The sequence below is a fragment of the Physella acuta genome, unplaced genomic scaffold (genome assembly GCF_028476545.2).
Source record: "Physella acuta isolate Inbredline_101_S28 unplaced genomic scaffold, ASM2847654v3 ptg000561l, whole genome shotgun sequence".
Taxonomy (NCBI): domain Eukaryota; kingdom Metazoa; phylum Mollusca; class Gastropoda; family Physidae; genus Physella; species Physella acuta.
The window spans coordinates 654,405-669,306 of NW_026732080.1; the positions used below are offsets into that span (position 1 = coordinate 654,405).

The 14,902-nt window shown below is 46.1% G+C and overlaps 1 protein-coding gene across 5 annotated transcripts in view; it reads left to right on the top strand.

The window, feature by feature from the left end:
- The window catches only part of LOC131946437 (protein retinal degeneration B), an 86,829-nt gene that overhangs the window by 28,593 nt on the left and 43,334 nt on the right, over positions 1–14,902 (top strand). For 4 of the 5 annotated variants that reach the window (XM_059307199.1, XM_059307202.1, XM_059307201.1 and 1 more), the window contains exons 1-2: positions 6,577–6,639; positions 7,796–8,366. In XM_059307199.1, coding sequence (XP_059163182.1) covers positions 8,289–8,366 — 78 coding nt within the window. In that variant the 5' untranslated portion in view covers positions 6,577–6,639; positions 7,796–8,288. Of the gene's footprint in view, positions 1–6,576; positions 6,640–7,795; positions 8,367–14,902 lie in introns of those variants that run through there. The other variant, XM_059307200.1, reaches the window with a different exon arrangement.

Genomic DNA, 14,902 nt, shown 5'->3' on the forward strand with positions numbered 1-14,902 from the left:
CCCGACCCCCCCCCCCCTCACTGCCCGACCCCCATGCAGGAAGAATGTACTGTACACCTGAGTGTTGTCCCGCTCCCACTTAACACCTCGACCCTGCCACTAACCTGCAGATACCTCACACATCAGACAGGTGAATGACGTCATTGGGGTATTGTCCGTGTGCTTAGGTTTTATTATTTTTGTTTACGACGTGGTAGGTCGTGTGCCTATCATCATCTTGTATTCAGTAAGTGAGGTGGGGGGTTTGTGGGGTGGGGGCTTGTGGGGTGGGGGCTTATGAGGTGGGGCCTTGTGGGGTGGGGGCTTGTGGGGTGGGGGTTTGTGGGGTGGGGGTTTGTGGGGTGGGGGTTTGTGGGGTGGGGGTTTGTGGGGTGGGGGTTTGTGGGGTGGGGGTTTGTGGGGTGGGGGTTTGTGGGGTGGGGGCTTGTGGGTGGGGGCTTGTGGGTGGGGGCTTGTGGGGTGGGGGCTTGTGGGTGGGGGTTTGTGGGGTGGGGGCTTGTGGGTGGGGGCTTGTGGGGTGGGGGTTTGTGGGGTGGGGGCTTGTGGGGTGGGGGTTTGTGGGGTGGGGGCTTGTGGGTGGGGGCTTGTGGGGTGGGGGTTTGTGGGGTGGGGGCTTGTGAGGCGGGGGCTTGTGGGGTGGGGGTTTGTTAACATGGACCATGTGAAGATGGTATGTAAAGCGTATGTGAAGATGTGGGTAGAGAAGAGTGGGTGGGGCATACGAAGATGGTCATCTGGAGACGATCTGAGATAGGAAATGTGAATTGGGGGAGGGGGGGGGGGAGGGGAATTGAAAAAACATTTTTTTAGTGATCGATGAAAAATCACAACGTCAAATCTTGAATTAATAATTAGCTAATTAAATCATTGAAAGTACAGTCACGTGCATTATTTCTGGCCAGATAGGCAGAACTGTAAGGCATTCTGACAATTATTCACGGCTTGCGTCTTCAAAAAGCGCCATTTGCATCTTCTCCTTAATTGTGATTCACGTGACGCAAATTCCGTGGGCTTTGTCGGAACTACATTTTTAAAAGTGCGTTAAGTTTAGGGATGTGTGACGTCAATGTGTGTGTGTATGTGGAACGTGTGTGTGTGTGGGGGGGGGGGGTGCTGGACTGTTCTAGCCCGTAGGTTATCAGACTGCTCGCGCGAGTCTCCCCCCACGGGCCACTGGTCACTTACTTCCAGCTGATCAGCTTGCCATTCTCCAGACCCTAATGAATTTCCAATTCCAATTTTGTCAGCTTCCTTATTTAAAAACCATCGGTACCTGCCCCAGCAATCCCCTCCCTCTCTAGCTCCCCGCACCTCGCTCTCTAGCTCCCCACACCCCCTCTCTAGCTCCCCACACTCCCTCTCTAGCTCCCCACACCCCCTCTCTAGCTCCCCACACCCCCTCTCTAGCTCCCCACACCCCGCTCTCTAGCTCCCCACACCCCCTCTCTAGCTCCCCGCACCCCGCTCTCTAGCTCCCCACACCCCCTCTCTAGCTCCCCGCACCCCGCTCTCTAGCTCCCCACACCCCCTCTCTAGCTCCCCGCACCCCCTCTCTAGCTCCCCGCACCCCGCTCTCTAGCTCCCCACACCCCCTCTCTAGCTCCCCGCACCCCGCTCTCTAGCTCCCCACACCCCGCTCTCTAGCTCCCCGCACCCCCTCTCTAGCTCCCCACACCCCCTCTCTAGCTCCCCACACCCCCTCTCTAGCTCCCCACACCCCCTCTCTAGCTCCCCGCACCCCCTCTCTAGCTCCCCGCACCCCCTCTCTAGCTCCCCACACCCCCTCTCTAGCTCCCCACACCCCCTCTCTAGCTCCCCGCACCCCCTCTCTTTCTCCACGCACCCCCTCCGTATCATGATCAGGCTGAAACCAACAGATTCCATCGTTACCCCTCGGGTTCTTTCTATTTCTTCAGGGGCTAAAACATTGCACTTGTCTGATACATTCCGTCAAACTTGTCCGGATCTGAATACATTCCGTCAAACTTGTCCGGATCTGAAAACATTCCGTCAAACTTGTCCGGGTCGGAAAACATTCCGTCAAACTTGTCCGGGTCGGAAAACATTCCGTCAAACTTGTCCGGGTCGGAAAACATTCCGCCAACACTAAATCGATACTTTAATGAATAATCTTCCTGAACATTTTTTCATCGCCTTTGGCGAACGATTTTGTCGGAAACTGGTTTATTTGTTAGTTAACCTTTAACCTTTGAGTGTGGTCACGTGGTGTTTGGTACAAACCTTTCTAAGATGTGTAGGGACAAATTGTCTTGTCAACTGTCGCAATAAATAATTTGAAATAACAATACATGTACTAAATGTACACACCACTGACCATCGACAAACCGGGTCTTCGACTAATTCCCAAATGCCGTTTGCCCGAAGGCCGATTTCCCGAATAGAAACTTGCCCGAATGCGACAAATGACCGAATGGTCACTTGCCCGAATGCGACAAATGCCCGAATGGTCACTTGCCCGAATGCGACAAATGCCCGAATGGACACTTGCCCGAATGCGACAAATGCCCGAATGGACACTTGCCCGAATGGCGGCCCCACTCTAGCTTAATCCTCCCCCGGCTGACTGATACCAATTTACTGTACACTAGGCATACTAATATATTTACCTTTACATTTCTCTTACCAGTAGAATGTGTCGTGTCCAGTGTCTTTATATCAGGAAAACAATTACCTATTACGTGTGTCGTGTCGACTGTCTTATATCAGGAAAACAATTACCTATTACACGTGTCGTGACCAGTGTCTTTATATCAGGAAACAATTACATATTACATGTGTCGTGACCAGTGTCTTATATCAGGAAAACAATTACCTATAACATATGTCGTGACCAGTGTTTTTATATCAGGCAAACAATTACCTATTACATGTGTCGTGTCCAGTGTCTTTATATCAGGAAACAATTACCTATTACATGTGTCGTGACTAGCGTCCTTTACCTGGATCTGACGAACTCTGATTGTTCCATCTGATGTCCCCCCCCCCCCCATCTTGTTTCCTCCTGTGTCAACAGTCGTCTGCAGATCGCCCGCCGGCAGACGTCAGCCGCCTGTGCAAATACAAACTTGCACGTTCTCCGGTAAACGGCAAATTAAAAGTAAACAAAGGCGACTAACAGCGGGAAACATTAGGTCCCAAATGGATACATTAGGTCCCAACTAGAAACAATGGGTCCCAACTTGAAACATTAGGTCCCAACTAGAAACAATGGGTCCCAACTGAAAACATTAGGTCCCGATTGGAAACATTAGGTTTTGACTGGAAACATTAGGTCCCAACTGGAAACATTAGGTCCCAACTGGAAACATTAGGTCCCAACTAGAAACAATGGGTCCCAACTGAAAACATTAGGTCCCGATTGGAAACATTAGGTTTTGACTGGAAACATTAGGTCCCAACTGGAAACATTAGGTCCCAACTGGAAACATTAGGTCCCAACTAGAAACAATGGGTCCCAACTGAAAACATTAGGTCCCAACTGGAAACATTAGGTCCCAACTGAAAACATTAGGTCCCAAGTGGAAACATTAGGTCCCAACTGAAAACATTAGGTCCCAACTGGAAACATTAGGTCCCAAGTGAAAACATTAGGTCCCGATTGGAAACATTAGGTTTTGACTGGATACATTAGGTCCCAACGGGAAACATTAGGTCCCAAGTAAAAAACTTTAGGTCCCGATTGGAAACATTAGGTTTTGACTGGAAACATTAGGTTTTGACTGGAAACATTAGGTCCCAACTGGAAACATTAGGTCCCAACTGGAAACATTAGGTCCCAACTGGAAACATTAGGTCCCAACTGGAAACATTAGGTCCCAACTGGAAACATTAGGTCCCAACTGAAAACATTAGGTCCCAACTGGAAACATAAGGTCCCAACTGGAAACATTAGGTCCCAACTGGAAACATTAGGTCCCAACTGGAAACATTAGGTCCCCACTGGAAACCTTAGGTCCCAACTGGAAACATTATGTTTTGACTGGAAACATTAGGTCCCAACTGGAAACATAAGGTCCCAAGTGGAAACATTAGGTCCCAACTGGAAACATCAGGTCCCAACTGGAAACATTAGGTCCCAACTGGAAACATTATGTACATAGACAGCTGTAGAAATTGAGCGATATGTGGACATGAATGGTGTTATCTAAATGGACCGGTAGCTTTAGATGGAGCTAATGGTCTCTAGAGTTAGTGCTGACATGCCAGTTTGATGGTCGTCGCTTTACCTGGCTATGTGTGCAAGTACCAGGAGTAATAGACTTTCGATTAATACACCCCCCCGCCCCTCTACCCCCAGCAGGCAGTGTCTGAGTTCCATCAAACCAGAGCTTTACCAAACGATGATCTACCATTAGGCCGGGTTGTTTGTGGTCTTGTACCATTTATGTACACAGTAATCAGTGACGTGTGAGTGACCCCCCCCCCCCCCCGCCCCTCACGGTAAAATCAATAGCTCGTGCTGGTGACCCCAGGGGTCAAGGTCAGAGAGCGGAAACAACCCGGCGGTGGATTTTAACTCGATTGTGTTTCCTTAATCTTGCCTCTCCCCCCCCCCCTATTTGTCTGTCTGTGAGTCAGTTTGTTTGTCCATCCGTCTGTCTGTTTGTCTGTCTATCTGTGAGTCAGTCTGTTTGTCCATCTGTCTGTCTGTGCGTGTGCCTTTCTGTTCGTCGATCTGTCTGTCTGTGGATCTGATGTCTCTGTCTGTCTGTGCGTCTGTCTTTGCTGTGCATGTTTTCCGTTGTGTAAAACGTAATAGCCTCAACATGTCTTAATACATACCTGTGAAAACATTGATTGAAAACAAATGTTTTGATTTGAGGCTATGAGGTCATTGCTGACATATATAATACATTACATTTTTTTTTTATTAAATGGTCAGGAAGTTGCAAAGTTTTAAAACTTTAAAACTTTTATTTAAAGCTAGGTGGTGTGTTGATGCCATTTGTAACAGTTAAAATTGAATGAACGACTTATCCCACCCCCTTCCAATTAGTCAGCCATTTACCAAATACTTGAGCAAGAATATTTACAATTTACGTTTGTCGAAAACCCGGTACAGTGATAAATGAAGAGATTCTTGACTCTGTCGTCAGGCCACAGGAACAAACGATGATCAACGGGAATAAACAGGGAATACCCACTTTAGAAAAAGGTATTCCGGAAATTCCCACTCAGCTAATCGCGTACTGGCGCAGGAAGTCGGTGCCCAGAGTTTTCTTCTTGAGGGTGCTGGTTGTTGGGACCCGTGCCCAGAGTTTTCTTCTTGAGGGTGCTGGTTGTTTGGGACCCGTGGACGGGGGCTGGCGAGAACAAAGATGGCGTCTGGACCAGATCCTGGATTCCAGACACCCAGCGCGTGCCCCGGGTCAGAAATAAGATCTTCTAGAGCCCGAGCAGGGATAGGGAGGGTTGGGTTTGTCTTGTTTAGGGCACCTTGACCTAGGACCCTCGGAACTTTTTCATGTACTAAGGGATCGATACCTAAAGCAGATCTTTATAAATCTGTAAGTTCTCTAGTATCGACATATTAATCACATCACTCCTTTTGACTTATGGTATCGATATTTGAGGGCTTCCGTCGTGAGAGGGCATCACTTGTTGGAGCGGCGTGACAGTAAACACAGGGGTGTTGCTGATCTTCGTGACTTGACAGTAAACACAGGGGTGTTGCTGATCTTCGTGACTTGACAGTAAACACAGGGGTGTTGCTGATCTTCGTGACTTGACAGTAAACACAGGGGTGTTGCTGATCTTCGTGACTTGACAGTAAACACAGGGGTGTTGCTGATCTTCGTGACTTGACAGTAAACACAAGGGGTGTTGCTGATCTTCGTGACTTGACAGTAAACACAAGGGGTGTTGCTGATCTTCGTGGCTTGACAGTAAACACAAGGGGTGTTGCTGAACTTCGTGGCTTGACAGTAAACACAGGGGTGTTGCTGATCTTCGTGACTTGACAGTAAACACAGGGGTGTTGCTGATCTTCGTGGAAACAGCAACGGAGGTATAGGCTACATATTGTCCCGACACCTAGCTACACTGAAATCGTAGCCACACCGACACCACAGCCACACCGACATTTTAGCCACACCGACATTTTAGCCACACCGATACCATAGCCACACCGACACCATAGCCACATCGACACAATAGCCACACCGACATTTTTGCCACACTGACACCATAGCCACACCGACATTTTAGCCACACCGACACCATAACCACATTGACACCATAGCCACACCGACACTTTAGCTGCCTCGGCACCATAGCCACACCGAGACTTTAGCCGCCCCCACACCGTAGCCGCCCCAACACCGTAGCCGCCCCCAACACCGTAGCCGCCCCAACACCGTAGCCGCCCCAACACCGAAGCCGCCCCAACACCGTAGCCGCCCCAACACCGAAGCCGCCCCTTATCCTGACGGTCCGAAAGACTCGCGGTTGCGACGAAAAGCTGTGAGCAGGCCGGTAATGATATGGTTGTGTAACACTGGCACTCGTATGCCGGCAGTGGTCGAGGCGAGGCCGCGCGCATTGGAGGGCTGTTCCTGCTCACACGACGCGGGGGCCTTAGCGCACGTGCAGCTCCATGGGATACTCACGCTCTTAGTGGTATGTTTTTATTTAGTGCTATCACATGTATCGCATTTCATGAGCTAGCAGTGTATGTCTGTTTGTGCGTGCGTGTGTGTCCGCGCTAGATTGTAAATCCATGCTATTGTGGTAACGAGCTTTTGATATTATGAAGTGATTTGTCACTCCCGTGATTAACCCGGCAGTCTTCCTGTCTGTAATATTTCAGCACATCGGGTTTATTGATAACATAGAACTAACTGCGCATGTTATTTTACCTATCGTATGTTTTTAAATTCAATTTTATTGTCGGTCCGACGACATATGTTTTGTGAATTATCGAATAGTATGTTCCTGTTGTCCGTTCTGAGAGTGCCGTATTATTTTTTTGGTGATGCCAGTGTCCAATTGACACGTGACCAACAGGCCCGCCCGTAGTGGCCAGTTACCCTTTGCCCCACCCCACGGTCAGTTACCCTTTGCCCCACCCCACGGTCAGTTACCCTTTGCCCCACCCCACGGTCAATTACCTGTGGGTACAACTGTTTGATCGCCTCACGTCTAGAATCTTCCATCACACACACGTCTAACTGTACCGTCGTTGTTTTAGTCAGCTCTAAGAACTACATCCTCTCCCCCCCCCCTGGGTTTATCACCCCCCCCCCCCGTTACGTAAGTTGAATTGCTACATGTCATTTAACCTCCCACCCCCTCCCTCAATGTTGATAACCCCTAGTGAAAAAAAGTGAAAAATCCGGCATTCTAAAGACTGCTTGGAATTGTCCGACAGAAACATACTGTATTTCGTAATTTTCGCCAGAAATTCTATAGAATGTAAAACAGGGCAATCGGAAAAGTGCCTAAGAATAGGCCTATTTCCTTTTGAACATTCTCTAACCGTAGACCTAGCACTAGCATTACCTTTCCATGATGGGATTAAAAGCTAGTAATTTATCTAGAGCTGGTCTTACCGAAGTAAACAAGTATTTTATCATTTACATCTTTACTCTATAATTAGCGAAACCTATTCAAACTATTTGTTTTTATTTTCTAATTACCCGAATCTAATAACAACTATTTGTTTTTACTCTGTAATTAACGGAACCTAATCAAGACTATTTGTTTATACTCTGTAATTAACGGAACCTAATGAAAACAATAATAAACTGAACCTAATCAACCTATTTGTTGACAGATATCAAGAAAACAGTGGATCTGACCTGAGAACTCAGGACTCCAAGGCCCACCAAAACATTGCTTCACATTGATACCATTAACTCCAGTCAAAGGAAGGAATCGATTCATTTTGTGAGATCCACTGAAAAAAAAACCATTGGAGTAATTTACACCCCCCTTCCCCTCTACGACAACCGTATCACAGCCCTGGGACAGCCGATAAAAAATCGTGACGTCAGTGGGAGGAAAATGTCATAAATTTCCGCAACACGCAAAAAGTGCTCACCTTCCTGCAAACGTCGACACGCCACGATGAGAGCATCGCTTGATGTGACGTGGATACCGTCTCTACCCACACACCTGGCGAGCCAGTAACTGACACATGTCAGGCTGACCCAACTAGTATGACTGGCACCGCTAACCATGCTTTGAGTACTTGTGTGCGTGCTTGAATTTCCCGGACCGGGGATCGAATCCTTCCTGGGTGAGACCTTATCACAGCCGGCCCCGACATGCTGATAAAGGAGTATCGAATATCTCTGCCTATGAGCGTCAGCGAGTATCGTATAGCTCAGCTCTACATGATACAGGTAAGTCCTGAGTCTTGGTGGGCCGATGTGGCCCTTGCTGGTTTAGTTTGGGTGGGCCGAGGTGGCCCTTGCTAGTTTAGTTTGGGTGGGCCGAGGTGGCCCTTGCTGGTTTAGTTTGGGTGGGCCGAGGTGATCCTTGCTAGTTTAGTTTGGGTGGGCCAATGTGGTCCTTGCTAGTTTAGTTTGGGTGGGCCGTGGTGGTCCTTGCTGGTTTAGTTTGGGTGGGCCGAGGTGATCCTTGCTAGTTTAGTCTGGGTGGGCCAATGTGGTCCTTGCTAGTTTAGTTTGGGTGGGCCGAGGTGATCCTTGCTAGTTTAGTTGGTGGGCCGTGGTGGTCCTTGCTAGTTTAGTTTGGGTGGGCCGTGGGGGTCCTTGCTGGTTTAGTTTGGGTGGGCCGAGGTGGTCCTTGCTAGTTTAGTTTGGGTGGGCCAATGTGGTCCTTGCTAGTTTAGTTTGGGTGGGCCGTGGTGGTCCTTGCTAGTTTAGTTTGGGTGGGCCGATGTGGTCCTTGCTAGTTTAGTTTGGGTGGGCCGAGGTGGCCCCTGTTTATCCAGTTTTGATGATCCTATGTGGTCCCCAATTGTGGTCCCTGTTTTGGTCAAATTTTGGTGGACCCAGGTGGTTTCTGTTGGTGGTCCGAAGTGGTACCTATTGGTGGGCCTAGGTGGTCAGTTCTCGTCATGTTGGTGGTCAGTTCTCGTCATGTTGATGGTCAGTCCTGGTCATGTTGATGGTCAGTCCTCTGTTGATGGGCAGTCCTGGCCATGTTGATGGTCAGTCCTCTGTTGATGGGCAGTCCTGGCCATGTTGATGGTCAGTCCTCTGTTGATGGTCAGTCCTCTGTTGATGGTCAGTCCTCTGTTGATGGTCAGTCCTCTGTTGATGGTCAGTCCTGGTCATGTTGATGGCCAGTCCTCTGTTTATGGTCAGTCCTCTGTTTATGGTCAGTCCTCTGTTTATGGTCAGTCCTCTGTTTATCGTCAGTCCTCTGTTTATCGTCAGTCCTCTGTTTATGGTCAGTCCTCTGTTTATGGTCAGTCCTTATTGACGTATCTTGGTAGTGGGTGGGTTGTTAGCCTTGCTAGTGTTGTCCAGAGCAAGGTCCGGACAATTGGGATCTATCTCCTGGATTATGGGATCGATCTGATTTGCTGGATTATGGGATCTGATTTGCTGTATTATGGGATTGATGCTCTTGATTATGGGATTGATCTTCTGTCATATGCAGGGTCCCTGATGAAATGGGTAATCATTTTGTGGGCCATGTGGCTCGCACATCCCCACACGCGATGTGTGTCCGAGGGCCGTGTCTTGGATCATCGTAGGGTAGGGTTTATGGGGGGGGGGGGGGCTGTCAATGCTAGGGGTTATAATTCTAGGGTGGGAAAGGTTGTGGGGGTGGTGGGTTCGTCAGGTAAGGGACAGAAACAGCTTTCAGTTGGCTTTGTGGAGGGGATGTCTTCTTGTCTTTTTGTTTCCTTGACAATGTGCCTGCAACATTTGTGTGTTTAAAAAACAGTTTTCAAAATGTAATATAACTTAATTAAAGCCACTCACTGAAAAAACATGTATGCTATTAATAAAAAAAAATACATCTATGAATAAACGCAGCTGCTTATTATATAAGAAAAGATTAGGTTGTGCTATGACGATTGGTTTGTCTGTCTGCTCTTCGCCGGATTTGCTTTTGTTTGATGTGTGTGACGTCACGCACATGCGCGCCAACAATGTTTACTTCTTATAAGCCGGGCATTTGTATTTTGTGTAAGCAACAACAGGAACCACGCCACAGAGATAAACTAAGATCGGCTAATTGGAAATTTTTCCCGAAAATTCACCAAGCTATTTCTGAATTCTATATTTATTTTAACGATCGTTAAAATATTATATCCGTGCAGGCTTTGTTTAGCACTGAACCCGCCCTGCTTGCCTTATCTCCGAAAATTTTATTTTTAGCTTGGAAAAAGAATTGTTTATCTGTCCACATTTCCAGAAGAGTTTTTGTGTTGAGGATATGAGTAGCTTCGTTAGGCCGAAGAAACAGATTTACAATGGGACGCCCTGGGGGATTTTGATGTGGCTTAGGGCGGCGGCGTTTAAAAAAAAAACAACAGAGGCAGTGGAGAGATCGATGGCTTTGATCTGGGTTGTGTGCATCTGGGTGTCAGATTGTATCTGATCCCCTGTTCGATCAATCATCATTGGAAACAGTATAAAAATAGCGGCTGGGCAATGAAAAAATGTAGTTGAAAATAAGTCCGCTCTAATAGCTTTAGTATTGCGTAATTAAGTGGGTGCTTGAAAGATTGGGGGGGGGGGGAGTTTTTGAATTGTGTAACATGTTTTAACGATGTAATAGGCTTATCACAACTAGAAGTCATTAACCTTCTGGCAATGTAAGAGGTTATTGACCTTCTTACAGTGTAATAGGTTTATTACTATAAGAAGACATTAACCTTCCGATGTATTAATTCGTAAAAACGTTTTTTTAAGCTTTTTTTTTGTTGTGGTTGTGTGTGTGGGGGAGGGGGTGGTTGGGGTTGGTCGTAGAATCAAGGTGTCATTTTATAGATGGCAATGTTAAGGGGAGGGGTCTTGAGTTATAGGAAAATAAGGGTGTTGTTGGTAGGGGTCATGTGGCTCGGGTCATGTATGCTGGGGTCGCGAGGTACAGGGTTAGGGTGGAGCTAGTTGTACAACCGTGATTGTCTGGGTGTTTGCTGACTTTACACTGAGCACCCTCCCATCTACCTGCCGTCTACCTGCCGTGTGATTGTCTCATATTGAGCCGTTCTATTCTTAGATTAGTGACAACATTAGACTACTTGCTGGTGCCGGCTAGACCTCCCCCTTCCCTTCACTGCACACTTTTGCTGATGTAGCCTAGTTTTACACCGGTTAACTATACAATGTTTCCTGGTTGTGGTGTGTGGTTATAGTGTATCGTTGTGGTGTGTGGTTGTGGTGTGGTGTGTGGTTGTGGTGTGTTGTTGTGGTGCGTGGTTGTAGTGTATCGTTGTGGTGTGTTGTTGTGGTAAGTGGTTATAGTTTGTGGTTGTGGTGCTTGATTGTGGCGTGTGGTTGTGACGTGTGGTTGTGGTGTGTTATTGTGGTGCGTGGTTGTAGTGTATCGTTGTGGTGTGTGGTTGTGGTCTGTTGTTGTGGTACGTGGTTGTAGTTTGTGGTTGTGGTGCTTGATTGTGGCGTGTGGTTGTGACGTGTGGTTGTAGTGTATCGTTGTGGTGTGTGGTTGTGGTGTATTGTTGTGGGTACGTGGTTGTAGTTTGTGGTTGTGGTGCTTGGTTGTAACGTGTGGTTGTGGATGTGGCGTGTGGCTGCCGAGCAGTCCACATTTGATGTTAACATTTGAGGTCAGCTCGCCTCCTCTAACTTGCAACACAAGATTACCCCTCCCCCTCCCCCCTCCCCACCACCCCCACCTCTTGCTGCCAAGATTGCGTGACGTAGGAGCTAAGTCCTGCTATCCCTCCCCCACCGCCCCCACCCCTCACTACTGAACATCGATGCTTGAAAAATTGTCGTGTCGCATGTTGGCAGATCTTGATGCATGTCAGAGAAAAATGGCCGGCTAATTAATTAATCGTCTTTGTAGAAGCTGATTAGTGCTGTACTCTGAAATATGACCGTGTACAAACTTGGTGACTGTACATGAATTGGTGACTGTGTACATGACTTGGTGACCGTGTACATGACTTGGTGACTGTGTACATGACTTGGTGACTTGGTGATCGTGTACATGACTTGGTGACTGCGTACATGACATGGTGACTTGGTGATCGTGTACATGACATGGTGACCAACATTAAGTTGATGATTCTGTTCTGTAAGGCAGTAGATCTAGTCTAGCACCAACATTAAGTTGATGTTTCGATTATAGGAAAAAAGTCACAGGTAAAAAAAAACACAGGGAAAAAACCCAGACAAAGGTCAGGAAAAAAGTCACAAATGTATATTTGCACGGAATTTGTTAATAATACTTTTATGTTATTAGAAAGTGCAAAACAGCATACAATTAATTAAATTAACGAAACAGTTTAGACATTTAAAAAAAAATTTCTTGTGAAACATTTAGGTTTAAGTTCCGTTATAGAAATAAATGATCTACTCAGTTTTCAAATACAAGTTTGAATCAGCGTGATATGGGAAGAAGACATAGTTAATATGATTTGTCGTCCGCATCTCGTTCTAACAATAGTTCAGCCACCCTTACTGCCCACATTAATCGCACTCAGTGCATCACACAGCCTAGTATCAGGAGAAAAAGCCGACGCGGTACAAAGGCTGTCGTTGAAGCAAAACGTCAACAATACACCAAGTGGAAAGCCCTACAATAAAAAGCCACCAAACACAACGATGTGCCAACATTTCTTTTAAAATTAATTTTCCAGCAAGGTATTTAAATAAATATGTTATTAAATTTGAACTTTTACTTATAGTGATAATCAGAGTCGGATGGTTATTAAATACAAGAATGCCTCTAAGTTTATAGATATGTAAAAACACCACCCATATTTATACACACCCAAAATTTTACAATTTTTAAACAAGTAAATCCAAATATTTCTTAATACACATTTGTGACTTTTTTTCTGTGACTTTGTTTCTGTGACTTTTTTCCTAGCAAAAACTGACATTTTTCTGTTTTTTTTTCCTGTGACTTTTTTTCACTCCATTCGGCAGAGTAGATATTGAGACGGAAGCGAAGATAGTTAGAAACATTGTGTTATATCAGTTATCTCTCAGGGTGTGCTTTCATTGGTTGCTAAAAATAGAAGTCTGTGTTTGAATGGATGACGTGTGTATGGCACGGCCATCGGTCATTGGCTGGTCACGTGGTAGAAGGGGACCATCCATCTTCTGGCTAGGAGCAACAGTGTTGAAAGAGGCCTGGGGGGGGGGGGGGTGCTGTGTCTATTGATAACTTAGGTAATGTGTATTCTGATAACTTAGGGAGGTGATGTGTCACAATTATTAGTTTAGTCCCTGGTATGTAGATCAATGGGTTCCCAGAAAGAAAAGCGCAACGGAAAAAAGCGCAACGGAAAAAAGCGCAAAACAAAAAGCGCAACGGAAATAATCGCACACGGAAAAAAGCGCAAAGAGAAAAAAGCGCACACGGAAAAAAGCGCAAAGAGAAAAAAGCGCAAAAAGAAAAAAGCGCACACAGAAAAAAGCGCAAACAGAAAAAGCGCACACGGAAAAAAGCGCAAAGAGAAAAAAGCGCACACGGAAAAAAGCGCAAAGAGAAAAAAGCGCAAAGAGAAAAAAGCACAAAAAGAAAAAAGCGCATACAGAAAAAAGCGCAAACGGAAAAAAACGCAAACGGAAAAAAGCGCAAACGGAAAAAAGCGCAAACGGAAAAAAGCGCAAACGGAAAAAAGCGCAAACGGAAAAAAGCGCAAACAGAAAAAAGCGCAAACAGAAGAAAGCGCACACAGAAAAAAGCGCAAACGGATAAAAGCGCAAACGGAAAAAAAGCGCAAACGGAAAAAAGCGCAAACAGAAAAAAGCGCACACAGAAAAAAGCGCAAACGGAAAAAAGCGCAAACAGAAAAATGCGCAACCAGAAAAAAACAACGAAAAAAAAAATATATATATGGGTAGGTGGGTAAGTGGGTGGGTAGGTAGGTTGTTAGTTGGATATGTGGGTAGATGTGTGGGTGGGTAGTTAGGTAGGTGGTTGGGTGTTTGTGTAGATGATATAGATTATGCACATTTCCATTTTGCTAGCTTAGTAACAGTGTTACAAAACTTGAAATTTCAAACTGGTTTGGCGTAAGGTTAGTTCATTGATCCTGTTGAGCCCTACATTACATAGTTAATCAGTTTAACAATGTAGATGATATTGGAGTAGGTGTAAGTCAAAGCCTGATGTTATTATAAAACTTCATCTCTCTTTGTTTCTTTATAAAAAGGTTTTGGAAGGTTTTTTAAGGTTTTTTACTGAAAGGTTTACCGGACGAATGCAAAATGATATAAACAACCATAGCTCTTCTGTTATATAGGCTACATGCAGTGTTTCTTCCAGATTTTTTTCTCCGGGGCTAAGGGGGGGGGGGGGGGGGGGGAAAGGGGATTTTCGGTGGGGGTCAACATTTTTCGGGGGGGGGGGGGCGGCACTAGTAAAAGTGTATGTTTACATGTTTTCATTACCCTTCAAACAATAATCTATTTTAGTTATATTGAGATTAAAGAATGTAAATATATATTACACACAATTCTGTAGAATAGGAACGATTGGGAGGGAAGTGACATATAGCGCAAGAAATTTAGAGGTTAGGTAGGGTATAATAAATGGTGGGGTTAGGAAAGTTAGGGAGTCCATTCTCTAACAGGCAGTCTATGTCTACTTCGTACTTTCGTGTTGGTTTATTGTCGAACCTGTCCTCACCTCACATCACAACAGTTGGGTGACGCTTACCTTGTAACGTTAAAATAAATAGCATGTAATTGAGTTAGTTCGAAGTGAGTTTTCATACAAGCCCAACGCACTAATTAAGATTGTCGCAAAATGT